Source organism: Dermacentor silvarum, chromosome 1, assembly GCF_013339745.2.
Source record: "Dermacentor silvarum isolate Dsil-2018 chromosome 1, BIME_Dsil_1.4, whole genome shotgun sequence".
Taxonomy (NCBI): domain Eukaryota; kingdom Metazoa; phylum Arthropoda; class Arachnida; order Ixodida; family Ixodidae; genus Dermacentor; species Dermacentor silvarum.
In genome coordinates this window covers 41,303,749-41,331,156 of record NC_051154.1, presented here as the reverse complement: position 1 = coordinate 41,331,156, position 27,408 = coordinate 41,303,749, and the positions used below count along the sequence as shown (strand labels likewise).

The 27,408-nt window shown below is 43.3% G+C and overlaps 1 protein-coding gene across 1 annotated transcript in view; it reads left to right on the top strand.

Annotated features, from left to right (window-relative positions):
- Positions 1-27,408, top strand: part of LOC119461456 (nascent polypeptide-associated complex subunit alpha, muscle-specific form-like) — a 73,464-nt gene that overhangs the window by 35,153 nt on the left and 10,903 nt on the right. Inside the window, exons 10-11 of the mRNA XM_049660640.1 lie at positions 3,066-3,092; positions 8,095-8,213. Coding sequence (XP_049516597.1) covers positions 3,066-3,092; positions 8,095-8,213 — 146 coding nt within the window. The remainder of the gene's footprint in view (positions 1-3,065; positions 3,093-8,094; positions 8,214-27,408) is intronic.

Sequence of the window (27,408 nt, the reverse complement as noted above, 5' to 3'; positions counted from 1 at the left end):
TGCACTGTACCCTGGTTATCTCAATCTCGGCTCTGAAATTGGCAGAAAAAAGGCAACGAAGGAGCCGTTGGCAGCGTCGCTTGCCCTCGCTTTTCACTTGGCGGCAGCTCACTAGCTGAGCCAGATGCTGCGCCGGGCCGTGCTCCCTGCTTATCTTGCCCCGTTATTTCTTTCACCGCTCGCGCACACTTGCTCGGCTGCTCGCTGCCGCTTCGTTGTGGCCTCACGCAGCAGCAGCAGTGTTGAGCTGGGAGTAGAAGCCGGGAGTAGTAGGGCGCTGTCAGTGACATATCAAGGCAGTCACAGCTTACTAATCGTGACCTTGAGCAAGATGACCAACACTATTGAGCAGGCGCGATCAGCCTACGCGCTGCACCCAAGAGAAGTCAGTATGCGAGCCCACTGCATTTCAGCAAGATCACGGCTTGATAAGGACGCTCACTTCATGCTCGCAGGATGGTGAGGCATAAATGCCACATCGCTCGTGGGCATCTGCTAAAAGTGCGACAACTGTGTGCTTCCATAGTTCAGTTTGAGTTTTTCAAGTGAAATTGCCTGGAATTCATTACACTGCAGAAAGTGGCACCGTTGCCTTTTTAGATGTCTGGAACTGGTTATGCTCGAGTGACAGGCTTTAAATAATACTGCATCAGAATCAATTGTGCTAACTCATTGCCAAGCAATACGTCGTATTGGCACTGTGCCAGTAATGCCAGTGCTGATACACGTGAAAGTGACCGAGCGTGTATTACTGGTGGCGTTTGGAAAGGCTTTATGTGCTCTATGCACAGCCAGCAGGCTTCTATTTTTTGTAATTTTGTTTACTCCGCTTATCTTGAAATTTGTCCAGGATTTTACAGCTTTGAGTTAACAAGGTTTTACTGTATATAGCATTTAACACACAAGAATAACAGTAATCTGATAAGACTTATGCCATGATCAAGCATGCCTATAGAAATGGCACATTCATTGTAAACAAAGTAACGGAAGGGTCACTGGTGCACCACACCCTTCTTATTATGTAGAACCCTCATGTGGGCCTGCTTATTTCCACTTTACCAAGACTGTTTCTTGAATTGATGCCTCTCTACGCAGCACTTGACATGTGCAGCTGATTGTGGGCATTTTGTGTTTCAAGGCGTGTTCCCCCAAATTGGTTGTCGAATTTACCAGTCCGTTGTAGCATATCAACTTTCAAAGAAGAGTTTGCTAAAAAAGGGAAGGAAGCATGCTTTTGGTGTCCATTTGTAATCTTGCCATCTTCTGACGCTCGACGAGTTTCTTGTTCTGATCTCTTCGAAAACCTCGCGAGCCGCCCCCAGAGGCCCTGGCAACAGTCACCAACGCCGCGCGCGTTTGGTGCGAACGCGGGCAAAACGTCGACGGCGTCGACAACAGTTCTGCGCGTTGCTGGTGCTGCTGCATGTCCAAATTTTTACAGCTGATAAAACTAGTATCCTTACTTCATATAGCTCTCTACTAAGTTGCTATCGCAATTGATGCTTCGCCTTTCGGGTGAAACTGCGACATTTTCTTTTTTTATTTCTTTCCTCGTTTGTTCATTCCATGTGTCCTCCTTTGCATTGCCCTTGCTTGTCTGCTGGATTTTCCAGCAGCCGCATTGTAATTGGTATTTTGTCTTGTGCAGGTGCACTATAAGAACGACAGTATTCTCGGATGATCACTTCAGAAGTTACTTTCACTTTCGCGAGATTTTGCATGACTAGAATGGGACACATTCGGCGTCTATTGGCAACAGTATTCTGGCACAGGGCCAACCAAGCACACTGTCTTAGCCTAGTGCCAGGCACGCTGTCGCCCGTTGACACCAACGTGTGTGGTGCTAGTCGCACAAAGTCTTGTGAAAGTGAAAGTATCTCAGAAAGTGATCATCTGAGAATATCATCTCAATGTGTATTTACTGCATCGAGCTCTATGAAAGGGCAAGAGAGTCTGAAGACACCATCTAATATCCGGATATTATTAGCGTGCATGTTACTTGAACAGTCAAGTTTTTCATTTAGACCTGAAAGTAATGTATGAAGGACACTGCCTTCCCATTCAGCCTAAAGGAGCCTAAAACCCTGTCCACTGTACACTAGTAGAAACATGCTTCCTGATACTTCAATAGTATCACTAAAAATGGTGAATTTGTTCACACACCATCATGAAAATGTTGGTTCCGCTTTGTGGCTTGCCCAGCTACTTCTAGTAAATGAACATCTGCAGCTTTGTAGCACATAGGTCATGATCGTGCTGTAGTTGGCTGAGCCAGATTGAATCCATGTATAGATCTATCAAGTTCCAACACCTTTCTTCGTTATAAAAATGACCATTGCTACTCTGATTTCCTTCTGTTGCTTCCGTTTTGATGATTGAACAGCAAGTATGCTTCTACTCATGGTCTTCAACTCGATAGTTTCCTAAAAGAAATTGCCAGAGGGAACTCTGGGCACTGCGATCATTCGGCTTCCATGGGAACGATAGATTACAATGACCCATGCATGGATTTATCTGATCTTCTTTTCCTATGGCGTTATTTTTTACACTTTATCGTCCTACTTGTCCACCAGTCAATTTTCTAAAAACACTTGCTGTGCACGTGCAAAAAATCTTTGTGAGTTGTCGCATTTACTATGCAATTACAAAAAAAGTGACGAAGCCGTTTGAAGCCAGTAAGGACGAAGGTTAGGCAAATCCATGTATTGCCCACCATTCACTTGCAGACAACGGTTATACTAGCTGATCCTATTGACACTAGTGCCAGAGTTCCCTCTAGTAATTTTTGTAGGAAACTCTTATGTTCAACTTGCACGACGTGCATTACATTAAGGGATTTAGAGTGTGAAGGCTGTCTACTGGTATACAATTAACATCTGTTGGTGCCATCGGGATCACCAACTGTCATTTCTGGTTAAATTCTGAATATTTATGTAAATACAAAGTGCTGGAATACAACTAGACATTTGGAGAAATCAAAATTTTGAAATAAGGTAGGGATTTGTGTCAACTCCACACTAACCACTTTGTTCCTTTTATCTCAAATATTTGTTCGTCACTTTCAGGCGCAGCAGCATTTCTCCGTGTGAAAAGTAAGCATAACATAGCAAAACTGTACATATGCAGTGTGCAATGTTGTATGGAAGTTGTGAATATGTTGTTTTTGTTGTTGTGCCACACTGATTTGGTTTTCTTATCCCTCCAGATGGAAACTGAAGTGTCACTTCACTATTACTTGTAGAAAACTAAAAGTATTTATTAGCAGATAGACGTAGTTTATTTGTCCAGACCACTAAGGGGCAGCGCGGCTCTTTTTGCTTTTACTAATAATGAATTTCCAAATCTTGCCCAAGCTTGACACTTTTTCCATCACTGTGAAAATTAACCGAGTCTCCTCTTCTGCAGTACTGTGGCAAGGAAGCAAACTGTTGGCTTTCATAAAATCGGTTTGCTTATCAAAGATCATTGTAGTGACGATTGGCGACAGTAAAGCCACCAATATGGAAAGAGAACACAATGTCTTGGCATCGAGGAGGCTTTGGTCGTGTACAGTTTTTTATTAGTGCAACCCCACATACAAGAGGCTTGCTACTTTCCATGGAGCTTTGGTGCTAGGCATAAGGCAAATTGGGGTTAATTTTTCTGAACAGAACAGAACTTCTGTTTCGAGCCTCCCTCCGCTTATTGGATGGAGAAATATACTGTTCTGCTAATTAGAAAATAAAAAGCCAAAGTCTTGTGTTGATACATCAATCACAGTATTAAGCATACTGCCCTTATTGGAACATGGCTCCCATGGTCAGGAAACAAACCCATGGCCTTTTGCTCAGCACCAGAGTGCCACAGCCATTTAGCTGCTGCAGTGAACATTTAATGAAGTGTACATACAGTGCTCCCACTCCTGTGCCAAATGCGCCAGATTGCGCCATATGAGATCTCCTGCGCCATCCTGATAAAATTACACGATTTTGCGCCGAAGTGCGCCAAAATTGGCGACTGCGCATTACGTGTGTGGCCGCAGTGGCCCGCAGATGTGTATAGCGCGCATGACTAAAGTGGCTTCATAAATCGAACTTCACGTTATCTATACGTCGGCGACCGATCATTCAGCCTCAATGGGGACCGCCTAAAAGTCCAAATAATTGGTAGTCGGAAATATCCAAATTCGCCACAAAAGAACTGAATTTATTCTGCCAGTGGCTAAAAATGTACCTTATTCTCAGTTGACCACTTTCGGGGATACGTTCACTTTCGCGGGATTTCGCGTCACTAGCGTCAGCGTCGGCATACTTGGTAGTGTGCCAGGAACGCTATCATCCGTAAACGTGTCCAAAGTGCTAGTCGCGCGAAATGTCGCGAAAGTGAAAGAAATAAAGTTGAATTTCGTCAACGCGGTCCTGCGGGCACGTATGTTTGCCTACGATCTGGTCAGCCCGTATCTCTACCTTTGTTATGCTGTCGCCACAAATAGACGAAAGTATAATTAATGCATGCGCCGAATCTTCAACCTTTGGCAACAGGACCATGATTTTATAGCGATGCCTTTTCCGCTGCCACAAGTGCTTCGTCAGTGCTATAAGAGCGTCGCTCCGCTTGCGTTATATGGTATCAGCCGGCAGAGAGTGGTGGATGAGGAGGCCGGCATATAGAATAGAGCGGAATGCATCGCTACAAAATCGCCGCGCAGGAGTCGACCGCGCTAGCATAGCCAAATGACTTTTTTTTTTTTTTACACACTCATTGTCCTCGTCGGCGGAGACATCGAGGGTGTAGTCGGCACCGCTTAAACAACTTAAGTTGCCACGACCGTGTCGCTAGTTAACACGTCAATGAATAAATGCTGGGCGCGCGGAGCCAACCCAAATGCACTCCCGAATGATGGCTTGCTGGAGTTCGCTTGCCCGACGGTTTGGGCGCAGTTGGTGATTAACTTAGACTTCGCTAGTTTCGGTTTCCAGGAGGTGTCGGCAACATGGCCGACCACAATGCTGCGGCGATGCCAGCGACGTATGAACGCCAAAATATTGCTACTTCCGCTCAACTCGGCGGTCAAATTAGCAGGCAGTCGTGCAGGCGGAGTCCAAATTATATAGAATGGCGTACCTTAAGGTGTCCGAAATTTCGGTCGTACTTATATTTTAAATTTATGGGCCAGTGATGGTGCCTCAAAGGAGTCCGAATAATTGAGCTTGTTCGAATTGCTGGTGTCGAAATAATTGGTCGATGCCAGTTGTGAATCGGCCAGTTGCTGAACTGAGGCTTCAGCTTTACAATTAAAAACAGACCATTGAAAAGTACGTGGTGTTCTCTGAAGCAATGACTGAGCGTTACGAGGGGCTCATCAAGGCTGGCCAGGCTCAGAAGAGCATTGATGACATTGAGTCTGGCCAGGTGTTTCCGACTGATGCTAGATCCTTGCTGAAAACATAACAAAGTGTCAGCTGTCAATGAAAAAGTCATACGATGTCAAAGGCAACATCTGAGCAGCTTCACTCAACTTGAAATAAATGAATTACAGCACACTGTGTGAACAGGTTTGGTGTCTTCATTTAAATTAAGGGGAAACTTATGTATTTAGAGGCAGAGCAACATTGTTTTACTGCAAGCAAATACTTTCTGGAATAACGCTTGTCAATTTTAAGTGTTTGAAATAGCTTAGGATGTGTCCAGCAGCTGGCATTTATTAGCTCCAAAGTGCTCCGAAATCTGTATCTGGATGCTCCAAACTGCTCCAAAATTCAGACTTGCTGCTCCAAAAATTGCTCCAAATCTCTGTTTGTCAGTGGCACACTGTTTAAACATAGATTAAGTGACACCACACAAGCACATTATTTTATGTTCACTTTTTAAAAACAAATGACACTGCTGACAATGTCAGGATGGCTATGACATGGGTCTTTGCATCATGTCCACACAAGCAACAATGTGTAAACTCATTGCTGCAGTGCCTGCACCAAGCAAGGCTGCATGTGTTTATTCGATGTTCCTTTTTTGTTCATTTTTTTTACTGCATGCCCTTGTGGCATATCCCTTTCGGAAAAAAACTTTTAATAGTGCTTGTGGCATTGTTTGCACAGTGCAAGCTCGGTGTTTTGCTGCTTTGCCAAATTGGCTTCCAGTCGCTGGTTGGTCTGCATTCAAGGTTTCGCAAATGGGACTGCTTGGCTCAGTAGTTATAAATAGCAAATAGGTTTCTGGATAAGCTTAGCAATATTTCTTACAGCTTCACTTGAAACATGCAATGCTCCTTGTGTAACAATGCTCGCTAGTACACTTGCCAGTCATGTACATGTTTCTTGTTGTAGAAAATGCAGTCATGAGGCAACAGCATTTCTTGTGCCATATTTGTCAAGATTTTTTTTTTCCCCCTTGTTATCTCATTCACTTTAGTATGTGACAGGGCATAAGTGCAGTGGCAAATGTCTCTCGAAAGGAAACCGGTCTGATATGTTCAAGTCAATAATAGTGCCCGACTTTCTCCCTCCTTACTTCTTCCTGCTATAGATGTTCCCACATTTGCCACAATTACTCGCTGCCATAGTGTGAACCACCTCATTCTGAGAAGTAAAGATGTTTGATCACAGGGTACAGAACGTGCTGTGGAAGCACTAACTGGGCTACAGTGGTGCACCTTCTTGGCTACAGCATGCACCTTGCAGCAAAGATTGTACATGTTAGCCTTCAGCACAACAAATACAAAGATGACTGCAACACTGTGTGCACTGAGTTGTTGCCATCTTTGTCTTCGTCTTTGTTGCTTTGAAAGCTGCCATATGCATCTTATACAAGACTGGCAGGATTGTGGCCCGTGTGATTGATGCAGATGCAACAACTGCAATGTCACGTCTTCTGAGGGGGAGAGTGGCGCTGCTGAGAAAGGCGTTTCTGTTTTTGTGTAATATTTGTGCAGTGTAGTACTTTGCAGATGTGCTCATCACTGCATGATCTATGCACTGCACTTGTCTGTTTGCATTGCCAAAGGTACAAAAGCTTTAAAGGACCCTTCACCAGGTCTGGCCATTTTGAGCTGACAAGCACAGTGCATACAATGCGTACTAACGATCGTGTCTGCTAAGTATAACATCGCTACGCACCGCGGAAAGAGCTGAAATTTCAACCAAACGCCGTTTGCCCTTCTCCTCGCGGGCACCGCACTCCCAGCCAGAGAGTGATGTCAATTGCGCAAGTGCACTACATACATCGCCATGCTGTGAACGTCACTCTCAGTGACACGTGACTTCGAGAATTATTTAAGGCAACATCAGTTATTTGTTTAATCTGTTGTTTCAGTAGACAAATTAAAGTTTAGAGAAATAATGAGACATACAAACCAAATGACTGCATGTTTTTGTTTTACTTCGTTCCATAGGAAGAGATGTACGTCTGTTTCGCCTGCTTGTTCCCATGTCATGTGGTTGCATGTGCAGCGAACGAAACTATGTAATTTTCTACCGTGTTCTAGCACACGGTCATGCTCTGTGATCTGCTTGCGCCTGCCTCAGTGTTCGTGTAGCACTGATTTATACTACTAGTCGGGTGTTCTCGTGCACAGCATGCAAAATCATGCGCTGCGCGAAATGAGACAAACGCAACAGCTAGTGTATGAGACTGTCAGTGGAAGTGCGCTTTGCAGCAAAAAAACATTAAAAAAAAAAAAAGCGGGGGCTCGTGACGTATGCATCACGCGATCCTCCAGCTCTGGTATGGGAGAACGCAGGGAAGGAATTTCACTTGTGGAGGCTTGACAGGGGCAAGTGGAGAGAGAGTCTATGTTGGCGGTGACGCTCGCCTCCTGAAATCATGGGTTCGTGGCACGGATATATTTCTATCTCGGCTATTAATGAACAATTTGAAAAATTCTTGCGGTAGAATGCTCCCTAGAGGGCACGTAACAACTTCCAGCGTATAACCAAAATTTTCTTATGTGGCCTGGTGAGGGGCCCTTTAATGTTAGTTGATTTGCCTTGTGGTGTGTGTGACTGTAGCTGAAACATATTGAACAGTTAATAACCAGCACTTGTCATGCCAATTGCTACAAGTTGTGAGAGCATTTTCTCCCTTATCTCAGTGTTGCATCCTTTGCTTCCCTTACAGAAACGCACATCTTTGATGGCTTCAATTCGGTCTGGGCACTCAGTGGAGAAGACAAGGTTATGCTCAAGGTATTGTCTCGCACCAGTTGTGAGGGGGAAGAGCCAGTGTGTGCTGAACGTTTTTGAAGATACCGTCGAGCTTAGGGTGTGAACAGTGGTCAGATCAAAGTGTTTTAGTCAGCTTTTGTGAATTTGAGCAGTGGGTTTTTCTATCCATGAGTGCATTGAGTGTGTGAATGTGCAATATGCTTGTGTGTAAGTGTGTGACTTAGCCTCACCTCTTGGATATCTCTGAAAGCGAGTTTTCCCCCTTGTAGTTAATGCCTCACCCCATCTTCCATCCCTCCCCTACCTAAACTTTCTGGCACAGAGTCTTTGTAATTTTTGTTGGGAAAATTCAATTTGTTGTCATGCATGTTAATGTGCCCGAGTACAAACTAGATTGCTATTGTATAAGGTGTTTCTTTTGTTGTTGTGAAAGAGAAAGAGATCTGTTTTAAAATGCATATAATATCAGTGAAACCTTTCCTTTCTGTTTTCAAAGCAGTTGCTTTGTAGTCCAGTGTTTGAGCTTGTGGCATTTAGTCTTGTCAGATTCTAAGGTAATTTTTTTTTTTTGTACCCTTAACATGAATAAAATAGTCTATATGGATATATGTGTGTATATATACAGTATATATATGTATGTATATATATATACGTATAACCTTGTTGTCTTGTGACAAGTCATGCGAAACTGAAATTGAACCTTATATTGTTTCTTGTTATTTAAAAAAAATACCATGTTGGATATCAGAGATTATTGATGTGTAAATATGATCGACCTCTCAAGCTGAAAGTCTTAGTGTGTGGGTACATTTTTGTTCGTTAGGTTTTAAAAAAAATATTACTGTGCCTGTTTGCTGTAGCCCGGTCATTTGTTGGCAATAAAGGTTGTCGTACCCTGCTGATATTAAGGAAATTTTTAATGTGCTGCTTCTCAGAAGTTTGGGCCAGGGGTAGGCAAGTTTGAATGTGTATGTTGCATTTGAGCTTACCTGTCCTTTTCCTTCAAACTATAATAGTATGTGTAAAAAGAATGGAAATAAGAATTAATGCATATGATCTGATTGAAAGAAGTTTTGCCAGCAGTAGATTACCTCATACAAATGAGCTCAATATAACTGGACATATAACTCAATATGTCCGTATAACTCAATATAACCTGCCAACTTTGGCAATGTGTCCAGGAGACTCCCAATCTCCACCATTGCTCCAGATTGTATAAACAGGACTTTAAAAATGGCCTTTATCAAGAAGCACTAATTGCAAAAATAAACCTGCCAACTCATACCTGCCATACCATATGATCATACCAGCCAATTCCTGTACTGCTGTGCAGTGTGCAGATGTTTACTATTTTGTATGTTTGTACAGCTCTCACTGTACAGTGAAATATCTTCCAGGGGTGGGACTCGCACGCAAAGACTACCATTGGTTTATCCGCGTACAATAAAAAAGCCAGCTGATGTAACTACTGCAGTGCATCTGATATAAATTGACACATTATCATGGTGTTGTAATGTGATTGTAAGGCTGCCATTTGAGCCACACAGCCAAAACAATTTTAGTATGTCAGGTTGCCATCGCTGAATGGTTGCACCTCTTGTTGAATCTGACACAGTAGATAGGTGGCTTAATACATGGCCTCCAAGATTGGCTCAATGCCTGCTATGGCGTGCAGTTGATCTCGGACACCATACCTAATATTGCATTTCTGTGCATTGTTCCTTCGTAAACATCGGCGTCAGTGCACCTTAGAGGTGACATAGCTCCGTTCATGCTTAGCGCCTTAGTGCTTGCTTCATTATCTACGGCAATCACAATTTTAATGATCATCATTTGTCATGGTAGAATACAGGAAAGGTTCACAAACAATAATATCATCATCCTATCAAATGAGCAATGACTCATTAGTTGCTTTTTTCTTGTTTGCTTTACGTGATCACCACTCCCTTCCTCACTTGACAAATCTCCCCGATTTTTAGGCCGTGAAGTTGGCAGGTATGGAAATGTGATGGTGGCAGGTATGGAAATGTGATGGTGGCAGCTATGTTTCATGTTTAGTTATGTAGAACATAGTGTGCCATGATATGCAGCATCCAGAAAACAAGGGCTTTGAGAAAGAATTGAAATGTGGACGAGTTGGTTTTGCTTTATTGTGAACAGTGTGAAGAGGAAAAGAACCGGATTGTGACATATGACAGTGCTGAGTGAACAATAACTTAAACACATGCCAGATCAGTGACCATAGTCATTCACAAAAAACAAGTGCCACAGACACTACAGGCAGTGTTAGCAGAAATGTAAAAACACTTGGCTGGCTTACACACGTCTGCTTCATTAATGATATGACGAGCCTTATTGTTGTATAGATATTAGTATAGATCCCAGTGCATGTGCAAGATGACAGTGTTCTGAAAGTATGGTATACATATATCCCAAACTTCCAACTTTGCTCTGATAATTGAGAAGCATTAGCCTTGTGCACATTCTTGTGCTCCTCATAGGTATAGACATCAAAATTCCAAAAGTCTTGATTTTTGCTTAATTTGTAGCAACACCTGTGCTAGTTATTGAACATTGCCTAGGATTCATAAGAAAACTCCACTTTTAATAAAACTTTTGTACCGAGTGGTTTTGATTTAGCTTTTTCAGCGAGATGTCACAGTAAGTTGCGCACCACACTTGCAATGATTGTGGTTCTCGTGCTTTATCATGCGATTGACGAAACGCTGAGATTGGTATATCCTCAATGAGACATTGTGGACAACATTCATGCTGTTCTTATGTAGACATTGCGGACAACAAAAGTGCATTGTGTGAATGTCTCGGTCAAGGTTACTCTTTTTCTAGCCTGCTAGATGAGAACATTGACTTCAATTATCTTAGGGGGAACATTGTGTAAATGCAAAGTGATAATTTTGTGTTATGGCTTATGTTTCTGCAGGCTTCACGAATGACAACACTGTATTAAGAGCTATTGGTGGTGGCTGGATGGCATAAGTGGCTTTGCACTCAGTGATCATAGTGTTTGATCTGATGGTATGTCATCGTATGTAGTGAAACCTTGCTGTGGATTCTTACTACCGAAGGCAAAACTTCAGCTTCAACGTCAACAATTACATGGTTTTATTGTATTCCATATATCTTAGTGGAAGACCTGGCTGAAGCAGGTGCATTGACATGTGCAGCCTTTTCATGGTGCGCAGTCTCTGTCAGTACAAATTTCATTCAGGTGAACAGAACCGATCAAAACATTTCCCATACACAACATGGACAAAGGGAAGGGCAATAAGAACAGTATGTATGGAAAGCGCAAAAGAATGTGTGAGGGTTGGATTGATTAACCACTAAATCGCATGCAGATTGTGTCGGATTGTATCACGCATGCAGTTCAGAACTTCCTATCAGCACACAATCTTAAGCACTGTTGCAAAGTCCGAGCGTCCGAGCGGCCTCGAATGAGTCATGTGTGGTGTCGTGCCAAGTGCTGGGAGAAGGGGTTATCCAGAGAGATGAGAACAAAGCGTTTTATATACATATGTACATAGTTTCAAACAAATATGGGCTCCATGATCATCGGAGCTTACTACATGCGATGTCGTTGCATGTCCGAGCGCGCTTCCCAACACTCAAGCTCCCCTGTTTAATCCAGCTAATTTCCCCCTTTCACTCGTTGAGGGAGTGAGGTTCTTTTGGGCCAATCACAGTTTTTGATCAGGTCGCCATATCCCGCACATGATGTGCCATCGTTTCCCACTGGGCTCCGCCTCCAATCTTGCCTCGTCGCCCCCGAACACAGGCAGCGGTTGACACCTTGGGAACCGAACGTTGATGTGGCTCCCACGGGATTGCCATACACTGGCCCTTTTCAAGAGTCGCCTCTCCGTAGCGGTCAGTTCGCGGAAGCCACCGTTTCCAAGGAGGGCGGTGGCTGTCTCGAAAGGGGTCCAGGTTGGCGCGTCGCAGTCGGCGCCGGGCCTCGTCGCAGTTTGGTCGGCGCTGGTAATTCACGGAACCACACCAAAGGGCGACGTTGCCGTTTAGCGACGCATGAGGCAGCCTGGAGACTAACTGCTCATCCATCAGTCCCAGGTGACACTCCTCGGCCGCGAGGACCGACAAGCGTGAAGACCACTTGATAGCTTCCCGTCTGCCGATGAGGCCTCCTTTGTCCCAAAGGACCGCCAGACACAACACACAGACAAACTTATATGCATGCTTTGCGGTAGTCGCCGGCTGGTCTCCCACGGACCTGAACGAATCTTCTAGAGTTACTGTATATGCTCCCTACGGGAGCAGAGTTGTGCAAAGGCCCGCCACCTTGTGCGCAATACGAACCAAGATTTTTAAGGAAAGCCGCGCGTCACATTTACAGGAGCTGAGCTTGTTGCGACATGAACGATCGTGGTCAACCTGCGCTACCCCCATATTCTACTAGCTTTATCTGTGTCTATCAAAGACCACTTTATTACAAATTTGCATATATGTGCTATGGTAGTTGTTCAAATTCTTCTGAAGGAATAGAAGTATTCCTTTGAGACGTCGCCTAGCGCTGGATCGTTACACACAGTCCGGTAGCGCCATCTGTCGAAGCACATGTCATCCAGCAGCCCTGAACGAGTTCAAAATACTAAAGAAGGGGTCTATCGTGTGATTTTTGCACTAGAAGAAAGAAAAACAAAACACTCATTTTGGAAGCAATTGCCTAGACGTTGGTCATTGATGAAAGCACCAAACTGGTAATGGTGTGGCACTGCCTTCCCCAACTTTGTTTATCTGTGCCTTAGTGGTGGCTTCTTGTTGCATGGCTGCTTTTGGAACCATGTGACTACTTTAAAACAGATGTGAAATTCTAGCTCCTGAAAGGTAGCCATATACAGTTATTCTAGGTGCTTTAATAGCCGTCGGTAATCGTGTGCTTGATCTAGAAACTGATCGCTGATGAGCCACTCGTACAAACATATCAGCAAACTTTCTGCAACAGCTTGTGGACCGATATCACTTCAGTCAGTGGCGAATTTTTGTCACGGGCACACTGCCTGGGCCATTAGATCTAATTGGCGCTGCTTCATCAGTGCACCGGTGCCACTGAAAATCTGACAATTTTCTGTGATGTAAACAGAATGTAGTTTTAAACTCAAATCTAGTAGACATAACTTCAAAGCTTAGAGGGGTGGAGCCATGAGGATGCATGCAATTGAACCAAGGCTGTGTAATGTGTTTGAGAACACAACATGAGAACAACATAAACACAACTTTTGCTTTACCTGAGGGGGTATTCTACAAGAGTCCACGTAGTAGACTGGCCATTTCGGCCGCCATTGATTGGCTGAAGCTGTTTGAGCAAAGTTGAGACAGGCTGTCTCATATTCGCTGGTATAGCTCCAGCCAATCACTGGTGGCTGAAATGGTCAATCGACTAGGTGGACTGTTACAAAATAACCCCCCCCCCCCTCCCTGTACTGGGGTTTAACTTACACTACATCCACCTCTGTCACAAATATATTTCTTCACTTCTAATACAGCAGCCTTTCTTTTGTTGATTAGCTGCTGACCACAGCAGAAATACATATTTGCCACCAAAGAGATGCACACAGAAATGTAGAAACATTGAAGACCCGGGCGCCACTTCCAACTCGTCAATGTTTCTATTCTTGTGTGCGTCCCTTAACAGCACATAAGTATTTCAGCAATTGCCAAGTTGGACAAGAAGCAGTTCTTCAAAATATAACTTGGAAATTTCCACCTTCACAAATGTGGTAAGGGCCTTTGTTTTCAAGGTACAGAAAGAGTTCCTTGGACATTCAACTTTTGGCAAAATGAAAAATACACTGTTAACAGTCAGACATTAGTAGAACTGAATTTGTTTAGCAGGTGCAGGATTTTGTGCATACCAAATTCACCGAGTGCCATTGCCAAGCAGCTTCAGGTGGGGGAGTCTGCAGTCATATTTGTGCACTATGGCACTACGTACGAGCTCTAATGTGGGAAAAGTCGAGGGCTTTGGATTACATTTAACCATTTGAGGTTCTTTTAACATGTGCCAAAAGCATGGTATGCAAGTGTTTTTGCATTCCAACCCCATCAGAATACAGCCACTATGGCCCTAAATTGAACCTGCGACCTTCTCGGCAGCAGAATGCCATAGCCACTAAGTCACTGCGGCAGATTTATTGATGAAATAACTATAGTTGTGCGCACAAAATTAAATTTCCTGTATGATGGTTTCAGCCATTGCGGTCAACAATAGTTGCCTAATTCAAAGTGAAAAGATGAAGCCTTAGTCGGAGCGAAACATTCGTAACATGTCTTTGTCAATGCAACAGTGCTCAACTTTGTCGGGGTTTTTATAGGATCCTGTCCTTGAGGCAATGGAGAGTTGGAAGAAGCAGGTGTTTTTGGAAGTGCACAAAAGGCTCATGATTATGAAAAGACTAGCATGAAGTAGTGCGAAAACAAGGACAATGATGGGACGAGTGCTCTTGTTTTCGTACTACTTCATGCTAGTCTTTTCGCATTCATAAACTTCACTAACTCGGCCAACTTATTTTGCTAAGTGTGAAATGTTAAGAGAAGTGTGGAATGGCTTTTTTCTTGGAAGCAAATGTAGATGTTACCAGTAGCAAGAAATTTGGACTAAGAGTTCTTGTACTGTTGACTATGGGCGTTTCAGCAGAAAAACTTCCCTAATTGAATACTAATATTAGAGAAAGACAGAATTGAATACTGAATACTTTCTCATTTTTAAAGTAAAAAATTTTAGAGCGCAGCTCTTAGGCACCCATTCCTGCGGTGAGCATTGGCATTGTTGTCGTCACTTGTAGCCGAGTGAACGACACAGCAAAATATGAAAACAAACGCAGAGCAAAAGATGAAAGCGAATGCGGAGCGAAGCAGGGGATGAAAGACGCGAGAAAAGCGGAGGAGGGTATGGCGAAAGCGTGAGAAGAAAAGCGTAGTGCGGCGACGATGGCTACGAGATGGCGCCAGAGTAGCGGGCGTCGTCTGGGAGGTCTGTTGGCGGCGGCTGCTGTGAATCGCGTGTACGCGTCACCCACGCGCTGGCTCTCGTGATCTCCAGATTAGCGAGGCAGTCGCGCCACACTTCTCTCTTTTTGCAACATGCCGCACGAGACAGATTGTCTGTGCCAGCCAATATATCGCAAAATGAAAACGTATAGAGCTGCACTGAAATTTTGTATTAGGGAGTATTGTAATCGTTGGTGCATTTTTTAGGCTGCCTGATGACTAGGGGTCATTCCACGCGAAACGTCCCAGCCCAAAAACCGACCATCGTTGATTTTCTTGAAAAAAATTGGGCTAGATGGCTATTGTGTGAATAAGGTTTCACGAAACTATTTTAGTCGAAAAAAAATTTTTTTCATCACGTGAGCGCTATTTGAAGTTTCCACAAATGAGCAATAGTTGGTTGGAGGTAAATTTTTTTTTATTCAAGGCTGAAACTAGGTGTAATAAAAGTTTATTTTAGAGCATTCTAGGGGCATCCTTCTTTCACATAATGTGATAACTGAATGCATTTTAAAATTTATCGCGTTTATTTGGCTCAGTAAAAAAGGAAGAAATGTTGCGTTTTCAGAATTTTTTTTCGCATAAACTTTGCAAATATTTCAACGACAATATTCTTTCTTCCTTTTTGCATGTTGCTATAGTGTAGGCTAAAAATAATTTGAAAATCTTAAGGTATATATTTTTTTAGAAAAACCCCCTCCAAATTTGCCAAAAAGTGGATATTTTTCGAGATTCATGCCACATTTAAGCCTTAAGGCCCTCCAGATAAAAATATGTCAGATAGCTCAATATGCACACCGGCCTCTTAGCTTGTGATTGAGAAATTTTTATTCGAGTAAATTTGTTTTAAGCGAGAAAAAAAATTTCGAAGTCAACAACCAATATCAGCAGTAGGCATTGCGTACGTTCCGCCGCTTCCCTCGTCGTCTGCTCGTCCGCTGCGCGTCGCCGTCTGCCGCCCAGCAGACGACGGCTAGTATATGGGGGGATCATTTTTAAGATTTATGGAATTTTTAAAAATCGCCTATGGCAGATGTAATTCTAGTCCTTGAGCTGGATTGTTCAGAGGCGGACAATACTTGCACGAGAAATTGAAACACATATTGAACTAATTAACAAACAACTGCTAATTAACTTCCTAATTAATTACTTTACGGCGCATATTGCAATTTACGAATTGTAGCCGCCGAGTTTGAAAGACGCGTCCACTTGAAATTTCCAGGATGACACCAATTTTGAGATATTATTTCCTAAAGTGTGAGACGAAATAGGTGGGCGGTTACTTTTGGGCTTTAATGCATAGGTGAGCATTTTGTTAAATAAATCACAGTTTCACCCGAAAGTCGAAGCATCGATTGCCATAGTAAATTAGTGGACAGCTATAGGACGTAAGGATAGTAGTTTTATCGGTAGTTTTTACTTGTAAACATAGGCATACCAAGTAAATTAACAAGCATGGTGTCACGCATGCACAAGCAAACATGAACACATCTCTCTCTGTGACTGCTAAAAACGCGCTGTCAAAACGTTGGGGTAAGGCAGTGTGGCTGCAGCAGCGAGCGAATGGACCTTCGTGCCGCCCTGAGTAAAAGGCTCTTGCCCTGCGAGTAGGGAGGGGGGGAAGGTGGGAAGTAGGAAAGGGGGGGGGGGTGTTTTACTCCAGCGGCTTGTATCTTGAAAGCGATCTGCGTCAGGGACAGCGTCCGCCTTGCGCTGTGTTTTCGCAGCATAGTCCGCTTTCGTGGGAGTGCCAGCACGAAGGTCAATTCGCTCGCTTCTGCGCCGCGCTGCCTCACCCCAGCGCTTTGACAGCGCGTTTTTAACAGTCATCGACTGAGATGTGTTCATGTTTGCTTGTGCATGCGTGACACCATGCTTGTTATTTACTTGGTATGCCTATGTTTACAAGTTTATACAACCGATAAAACTACTATCCTTACGTCCTATAGCTGTCCACTAATTTACTATGGCAATCGATGCTTCGACTTTCGGACGAAACTGTGATTTATTTAACAAAATGCTCACCTATGCATTGAAGCCCAAAAGTAACCGCCCACCTATTTCATCCCACACTTTAGGAAATAATATCTCAAAATTGGTGTCATCCTGGAAATTTCAAGTGGACGCGTCTTTCAAACTCGGCGGCTACAATTCGTAAATTGCAATATGCGCCGTAAAGTAATTAATTAGGAAGTTAATTAGCAGTTGTTTGTTAATTAGTTCAATATGCGAAACAATTTCTCGTGCAAGTATTGTCCGCCTCTGAACAATCCAGCTCAAGGACTAGAATTATATCTGCCCGAAAAATCGCCTAGATTTTTAAAAATTCCATAAATCTTAAAAATGATCCCCCCATATACTAGCCGTCGTCTGCTGGGCGGCAGACGGCGACGCGCAGCGGACAACGAGCAGACGACGAGGGGAGCGGCGGAACGTACGCAATGCCTACTGGTGATATTGGTTGTTGACTTCAAAAATTTTTTTCTCGCTTCAAACAAAATTTACTCGAATAAAAATTTCTAAATCACAAGCTCAGAGGCCGGTGCGTATGTTGAGCTATCTGACATATTTTTTATCTGGAGGTCCTTAAGGCTTAAATGTGGCATGAATCTCGCAAAAAATTCACTTTTTGCCAAATTTGGAGGGGTTTTTCTAAAAAAATATATACCTTAAGAATTTCAAATTATTTTTAGCATACACTATAGCAACATGCAAAAAGGAAGGAAGAATATTCTAGTTAAAAAATTTGCAAAGTTTATGCGAAAAAAAATTCTGAAAACGCAACATTTCTTGCTTTTTTTACTGAGCCAAATAAACGCGATAAATTTTTTAATGCATTCAGTTATCACATTATATGAAAGAAGGATGCCCCTAGAATGCTCTAAAATAAACTTTGTTATTACACCTAGTTTCAGCTTTGAATAAAAAAAATTACCTCCAACCAACTATTGCTTCTTTGCGGAAATTTCAAATAGCGCTCACGTGATGAAAAAATTTTTTTCGACCAAAATACTTTGGTGAAACCAAACCTTATTCACACAATAGCCATCTAGCCCAATTTTTTTCAAGGAAATCTACGATGGTCGGTTTTTGGGCTGGGACGTTTCGCGTGGAATGACCCCTAGGCAGATTATTATGCAGAAATTAGCTTCAGGCATTCATTCATGAACCAATTTCTTGAATCAATCACTTGAATGATCTCTCTTTCCTTGTAAACTCCAATAAGTGCTGCTATCCATTATAGTTGAATAAACACGAATACCTGAAAATTTATAATATCAAATTTTCAAATCGAATATAAATTGAATAAGTCTGTGCTATTCAGTCTTTAGAGCTCATTGCTGCTGGTGACCACTTCACAGATCGAGTGCCCAGACTAAAACAAATCACCATTGCAATACTGGACTTCAATTCTCAGGACCAGCCACAGCGTGGCCCTGAAGCAAGCCTTTGTACACGAGAAGTGGTCACACTCAGCTAGGAGAGTGCCAGTGCGATGGAAATGCACTGCATGATAAAGCACTAGGCCTACAGGCACACGCTGTTCTGTTTCATTTGACATACCTACTGATTTTGCTATCACAGGCAGTTTTGTGGACATGCACAATGCACTCAACACAAGGGCCTACTTGGATGGTTTGTTTTATAGGGAATAATTTTAAGTGTCGGGGTTCAACATAAGCAGAATTAGCTGTCGTGCATAGTGCAAAGGGATGTTTTGGCTGACAGCATGTAAATGGCTTTTCAGACTCTTGTGTATGAGAAGGTATACATTGTAGTTGTGGTCGTGAAACAATGGCCCTTGTAAAATCCACCATAACAGTGTCATGGTTAAATTTTTTTACTTCTGCAAGGCAACTTTTCATTTGTGTGCACTCTTTCATAGATATAAATATATTGGGCCTAAAATGGTTTGCCGTTAGCAAAAAATTTAGGCCCAATATTTGACCAATAATTTTGCTTTAGCACACATTTGAGCAGATTTTGAATTATTTTTAGTGGATAATAGCACTGATAGCAGAATACAAATATAACTCATTCTAAGCGGATAACGGTACTTTCAGCACAATATAAATGCTTCTAGTGGACCTTCAGTGGAGTAAGAGCCATAAGTACCTCGTTACAACTGTACGCAGTTAGACATTTGAGCAGATTTTGAATTGTTTTGAGTGGATAATAGCACTGATAGCAGGATACAGATATAGCTAATTCTAAGCAGATAACGGTCCTTTCAGCAGAATATAAATGCTTCTACCGGACCTTCAGTGAAGTAATTGAGCCATAAGTACCTCATTACAACTGTATGCAGTTAGTAAGGCTGTTAGGAGACCCTCGGACTGAGATAGCTAAAGCAGCTGAAGAAAAATAAGTTTGGAGTGATGATAGGAGTTCTGTAGGGCAATTTTTATATTGAAAAGCACAGAATGGAACATGCATCATTGCAACTATTGTCACCACTGATAGGCCAGCATTTTCATTTAAATTCTGGCCTTTGTGCACGTTGTGACGCGACGGCTCTGAGATTTGGGCCTGTGTGCTGTCTACACAAGAGAAATGTAAATACAGTAGTATGTGCGCATTTATTTATAAAGACCTGCTGTCCTGCTGTTAAATTTCAAAGGGCATATGCTCAGTTCCTTTCCTAAAGGGGCCCTGAAACACTTATTTTAACTAATCAGAACGACGTCACTATTAAATTACGTCACCTCACGAATCTCCTGCTGTGAAAATTTTTCTAATCCTTCAAGCACGAGCGCAGTTAGACGTAGTTATCAGACCGATCCGTGGCATTCTCTATTTCCCCTAGCGCGCTGAAAGCTACACAGGGGAGACGGCAAAGGGGCGCAAGGGAGGCAATGCCCAGGCAGCCCAGCCCGTCGCGCTGAAAAGTTGAACACGATACGACTCGTGGCAGCACCCCCTGACAGCAATGGCAGCTACGCTACGCTTGCCATCCTGGAGGCCATGTGCACTAGACGCAGCCATGCACAACTTTCGTGTTTGGACCTGCAGTGCAAAGATGAAATGGTTTCCTGTCTTTCTGCATGATATCGCAAACAGATATATTTTTCATTTCGGATTCACAATATCAGCCAGTAGCTGTTGTGGGTCCAGCTGCATGTGATGACCGACATTGTGGAAGCGAGAGCAAGTGTTTTTCACTGCTTTTGACACGAGATGGTAAATTCTCTTGTGCTAAATAAAAATGCATGCTTAATATATTCGATCTTATTACTCATTAGTCATTACAATTTTTTATGAGTGCATTCACAAGATATTTAGTGCAGTCTAGCAGATCTTAAGTGTTGTTTTAGAAGAAACTATGCCAGAAGAATGTTAACACTGGTTGTAACGAGGAGTAACTTGACCTTATTGACGCAAGCAAAAATACCACCAACATTTATATTAGTGTATATATATATATAGCTAAAAGCAGTAACGCCGCACGGGACGTGACTAGAGAAGGGCGAATATTCGGTATTGTCGAATATTCGATCGAATAATTCTTTATTAGTAATTCGATTCAAATTCAGGTATTCGAATTCGGCGCTCCCGAATAGGCAGCCAAAAGCCACGGACGGACGTCCAGTACGCATCTCGGAGGCTATGCTTAACATCATGACTCCCATACATCAACTATAAATCTCGAAGGGTATACATTTTTGCGTTAAAGAGCCGGAAATGTGCGACGCAAAAGAGCACAAACGGCGCTAGCGTACAACCGGAACGAAGCGGCGGAGTCCGCATCGCCATAGTCATCAGCGGAAAACGTACGTGAATGACAGCAACAGAAAGCTTCGAGCCTATTTGTGCCTTTATTGCTTTTACCGCCGGGCATAAAAACGCCCCGTGCCTTAAGCACCGCAATGTCGCCGTTCATAATCGCGTCGATAGCGGCCGCGGTTGCGACAAACAGTTTCGGTAGAGTGTACTAGAGTGGGTACAGCGGACGCCTTAGCAAACGCCGAGGGTAAAGCAAAAAAAAAAAAAACGCGGAAAATGTGGCGGCGCTGCCGTCGCCTTATTTTGAATCTTCGGCCAATAAACGTTGGCTCCGGCTGTTTCGGCAGCGCTCATTGGCCGAGGCGAGCTCGCGGGCGGAGTAGCTGTCGTCTGCTCGACGCACCGTCGGTGTTGCGTCGTTTGCATTCTTTCCGCCGCTCTTTTTCCATTTTATTTACAATAGATCGGTGGGGAATCTCAGTATTACCGCCACCAACTATCCGCCTGTCAAAGCTCCATGCAGCTACGGTAGGGTCTCCGACGCGACAACCGTCCGGCCGGCGAGCGAGGCCGCTCATTCGAAGAAAGTGACGGTGGCGTCACCTGGATTTTCAATAAAAAGTGCCTCAGTGCAGAGCCCTCGTAGGACCCACTCCCCCAATCTAGTACACTCTAGTTTCGGTTTGACTCGGTGCAAAGCTGTCGAGGATGAAGAGCACCAGCACCGGCTACACCGCGATGGACGTGCGATCTGTTGGCGATCAGCTTACTGGCGAAAAAATAATCTGGATGTGCGCGCGTATATAGTGCAAAGCGTGTCGCAAATGATGGCGCGCGCCGCGGCCGTGCTGCGAAGGAAGTCGCGAGGCCTCGATCGCAAAATAGAAAAATGATTTGCTCATCCATTACACTAATAAAATCGTGCTGACGTAGTAAGCATTCGCTTATTGTTTTCTGGATACCCTGATAATTCGGCATTCGGTTAATTAGACTTTTTTTTTTTTTTTTTCGGTCCCGTGAAATTCGAATTAACTGGGTTTTGGTGTAATTTGTGATACATACTATTCGAACTATTCGATTCGAAATTATTCGCCCAAATCACTATTCGCTTCGAACCTCAAATTCACCATTCGCCCATCCCTAGACGTGACAAATAAAAAGAATGGCCAAAGTGCTGGTTGTCAAACTTTTTTATGTTGCATGAAACACTACATAAAGGTGTCAGAAGGAGAGAGGAGGAGACAAGCATGTAAAATACATAGCAAAAGACACAAAAACACTTACACCAATTAGAGTAGCGACACAGATGGCGTCAATCGTACACGTGTCACCTTTCCTGTTGATGCAAAAAGCCTCGTATATTAAATGTGCACACTGGTTTGTCTCAATAACGCCTTAGTATCCTGCACTGATTGAACTCTAGTTTTTTGTGTGTACCATAGGTACCCGCTTTGTTGCTTTTTACACTTTGTATTTTACATGCTTGCCTCCTCTGTCCTTCCAGCATCTTTATATATACAGGTTGTCCCAACTATCATGCACCGAGATTTACAAATACGCAAATGCAACGTAGCCGGACAGAACCAAGGTAATGTTATCAGTCGCTTGGAGATACTCAGATTATGTTTTGAATTTCGCCTAACTGCCTAATTAGTCTTGATTATTCATTATCAAATATTACAATTAGATTAAAAGTGTCAATGAGAAAATTGTAGAGTACCATGAAAAACTCCCGATACAGTTTTCTGTTGCTCGATACGCACTACATAAAAGTGTTTTTCCTAGCGTGAAAGAAGCCCGCGAATACACGCAAAACTGCCGCGTCTGACCTCTCGAGGCACTTTTGCGGGCTTCTTTCACACTCGGAAAAACACTTTTATGGAGCACGTATTGAGAAACGCAAAGCTGTATCAGAAGTTTTTCATGTTGCTCTACAATTTTCTCATTTACACTTTTCATCTAATTATAATATTTGAAAAGTTGATTAATTAATTCAGACTAATTAGGCAGTTAGGCGAAATTCAAAACATAATCTGAGTATCTCCAAGCGACGGAAAACATTACCTTGGTTCTGTCCAGTTACGTCACATTTGCATATTTTTTAATCTTGGTGCATAATAGTTGGGACACCCTGTATATTGCCTTGTGCACAATAAAATTTGGTTGATAGTCAGCGCTTTGTCCATTCATTCTGTTTGTCTGTACTATGTACTATTACACCATTTAGCTATATAGGTGTACTCGAGTATTCTTGATGTCAGCAAGATTTTTATAGAACAAAAAAAATGGAAGACGTAGCATATTTGTATAAAGATAATATATAAGATTTCTTTTTTCTCAAGTCACTAGCTTGAAAAAGCATCATGTGTTCTATTTAGAACTATGTTCCAAAGCAGCCAAATCTTGAGTTATACTTTCAGCCGGAAACTTCGTTATATTGAGGATGTCATTGAATCTAAGTTTCTACGTTTCAGCCATCGAAAAGACTTGGTAGCCTCCCAGAACACTTCTGGTGGCTGAAATATCCTTACTAAGCATTAATGAATGCAGTCATGCAAAAAACCGGTCCGACAAACACAGTCATGCAAATCCGACGAACACTAGTTCATTGCATGTGTTAAGCGCTCATGCATGTGTGCAGGAGAGAACAAAGCTTCTGTGAAGGCTGCACCCAGTGCTTGAAACTGCCGTCAGATGGTGCCATAAGCATTATTGCAGCCAACACTAGATTTCCATTTTTTGTTTGTTTACAATGGTGTAGCGAAATCTAGTATTGTGCACTGCAGTGATATGCAAAGCCACAATCTGTATGCCGTAGTAGTGGCTGCCAATGACAAGAAAATGAACTCGAACCTCCTCAGTTCAGCTTGTAAGTAGAGAAAAGCAAAATGGCTATGTGGAACATATATCCGACGTATTTTTGCCATGGTGCTGTCAGGCATTGGTGTCTTTATCATGACCGAAATGCACACAGTGATGTGAATGCTAAGGCAATTGCTACAATCTGCGCCAACTAAAATTTGTTGCTCCGTGCTGCTCCAAAGGTTGTTTTTTTTTTTTTGCCTCAAGTGGCACAGCTGCGCCACGATGCAGATTCAGCATTGTGAAAATTGGGAAGCTAACTACACAATAAAGTGTGGTGCTGCTGCGTTCATTGGCCGCATTCGTTCATTGGCCGCATTCATTCATGGCGTTTCAGCCTGCTTGACTGCCATTGGGACAGCCAATAGAACCAAATCATATTTTTACACACCAACCGTGAGGCATGCCTGAGGCTGCATTGAGTTCCGTGGCCATGCTGGCTTTGCGACTGCATGATCAACGCAGTTGTTTTACGCATCTAGGGCTGATGCGTGATGGCGCTCTGTAGACAAAAAAATGGAAATCGGTGCCCGTCATACTTATTCCTGTCGCTTGCAACTTTATTAGTTATACCATATTACTTTTTTTCAAGAAAATATTAAGTGAAAATTTTAGGTCATTGAATTTAGCATCAAGCATTATATAACCACACGCACGATGATTGTGTACTAGAACGCAGTTCATGCTTTTTGTCAACTATATGTCTTTGGTTATACACATGTCTATGGTAAATCGCATAGTAAAAAGTTTAACATGAACGAGCAAATGGCCCAGCCCTGTACGCCTTGTCCTGCGAGCGCTTATCAGTGGCGGAATAAAGAACATTACGTGCTTGCACCGCTGATTATGACTCGTAAAACAAAATCAGAATGTGCAGAATATCAAACCTACGAAGTGGTCCTGCATTAAATTGGCACTACAAAGAAAAATAATTTCAGCTGCTCTGGTAAAAAAGCCTGTCGAAATAACAAGAGAGCATACTTACTGCAAAAAGAGGCTTGGTAAGCCAGGAAAGATGGGAGGCGACCCCGCCTTGGAGCTACCGCCCCAGCTCGCCGTGATTTCACGGATTTTGACGGCGACTGCTTGGGCCTAGATAACTGTTCATCAGTGAAGTTGTACAACATTACATTCTAGAAGAGTGGGAGATTGTACTTGGCAAATTTCATGAACTTTTACCGACCTACAATGGCCCAAATACGAACAAATGTTTTGAAGTGATGTCACAATGGCACTGGTGTTTCGCTGCAAAATTTAATAATGGGAAACTGTAACCTTCATTTTCTTCTCTAATAATCAACTTATTACCGCAAAATTCGAGAAAATGAAGTTTTGAAAGAACATTTCACCAGTCTAAACTGATTAAGGGTTTCTCTTTATAGTGTCCCTTTAATGTTCCTTGCACGGTTTCGTGCAGTGCAGTCAGTAGCATGTTGTTAGTGTAAGCTCACCGCTGCCGTCGTAGTGTGACCTACGAAGTGGTCCTGCATTAAATTGGCACTACAAACAAAAATAATTTCAGCTGCTCTGATAAAAAAAACTTGTCTTAAATAACAAGAGAGCCCTACTTACCGCAAGAAGAGGTTTGGTAAGCCAGGAAAGACGGGAGGCGACTCCGCCTTGGAGTTACCGCCCCAGCTCGCCGTGATGTCACAGATTTTGACGGCGACTGCTTGGGCCTAGATAACTGTTCATCAATGAAATTGTACAACATTCCATTCATCATTTTCTTCTCTAATAATCAACTTATTACCGTGAAATTGGAGAAACGTTGATTATGTAAACTAGAGAGAACACTAAACTCTATTTCCTTTTCCTGTGTGCGCTTTTCTGGAATCCGTACACCTGCTCCAAAAATGGGAGTAGGTGCTCCAAAAGTAGATTTTGCCTGCTCGAATGGCTGCTTCACGATGAAGGGCATTCCCACCACTGTGCATACATTAAACGTGCTCGCTTTATTGGACAACTGCATAGAAAACATTTCGGTCATGCTTACAGCGTTCATGCAACATAAAATGAACATGCTAATGCCAGGTGACACCATGCCAAAAATGTATCCGCAATATGTTCCAGGCAGCATGAAAGGTTTCCAGCAGAAAGCACTTACAAGGACAGAAGGGATGACGACACATGCTGGACTAGCAACTGAATTTTCAATTTTTCTTTTTTCACGCTTTTTATAGCATGAGACAACCAATGCTGTGCCCTTTTTAGAGCGCAGCTCTTAGGCGCCCATTCCTGCGGTGAGTGTTGGCGTTCCCTGTAGCTGAGCGAACGAGCACGGCGAAGGATGAAAGAGCGAACACGGAGCGCAGCTGGGGATGAAAGACGGCAATAGTGAAGAGAGCACAAGGAGGAAAGCAGAGGTGGAAAGCAGAGGTGGAAAGCAGAGGAGGAGGGTATGTTGAAAGCGTAAGAAGCAAAGCGTAGTGCTGCACAATATGTGCTCTGCGGCAACGATGGCTACGAGATGGCACCAGGGGCCGTATTCTGAAACGTTCCACTTCGGCGATATTTCGCCTAGGCGAAAGTCGCGTTCGATAAGTCAACCGGCTGCTTACCCGTGACGTCAGCATGCACTACCAACACGCGCACTTGAACGCTTCGCAAAACACACGACAGGGCGCACCGTGCGAGTGCAGAGCGGCTCGGGTGTGTTGTTTTCGAATGTATCGCCCGCAATACGACACAGGCGGGTTCGTTTATTCAATACATGTTGGGAGCACCCACTGACACCGTGACGTCAAAGTGACGTACACCGGAACTACTAGGTGGCGCGACTTCTTTTCCTTTTTGCTCAACCAGCCAATCAGCACGCGCCTGAAAGCGAAAAAAGAAATTTCGCCCAAACAGAACGTTTCAGAATACGGCCCCAGAGTAGCATGCGTCATCTGTTCACCGATGACGCCAACGACAAGGCATGCGGCGAGCGCGTCCAACGATACAATATATGGAAACAAAGTGCTGCACGAGCGGAGGTCTGTCTGCAGCGGCTGCTGTGAATCACACCCACGCGCCACCCAGACGCTACCTCTCGCGATATCCCGATTAGCGAGGCAGTCACACTACACTATGCTCCGTTTGCAACGTGCCGCACAGGACAGATTGTCCGTGCCAGCCAATATATTGCGAAATGAAAACGCATATAGAGCTGCACTCAAATTTCACATTAGGGAGTATGGTAACGTAATAGTCAGTGAAATACTTTTTTTCCTTCTTCTTTTGTCACCTCGATAAACCGTTTTGTGTGACACAAATGAAAATAAGGGCACTAAATTGGTTGTCTCATGCTATAAAAAATGTGAAGAATGAATATTAAACATACAATTGCTAGTCCAGCGTGTGTCGTCATCCCGTCTGTCCTTGTCAGTGCTTTCCGCTGGGAACTTTTCATGCTATGTGCACCAATGAGCTCGGGCAAACACTAGTCTGATGTTTCACATGGTGGCATTAAAAGAAAGACACACTCTGCACTGTTCACATTCACAAATAAAATTGACATGCATTGCATTTTGGGCCCGCACATTGCCAGGGCATTCATAGTATGGGGAACAAAATATTTTGTGCTTCATGCAGTTTGTGTACTTGAATGACAAATAGAGAAGCTGCTTGCCTATGCCGGCCGGCATCATTTTCACATAGAAAGATGGGCGAA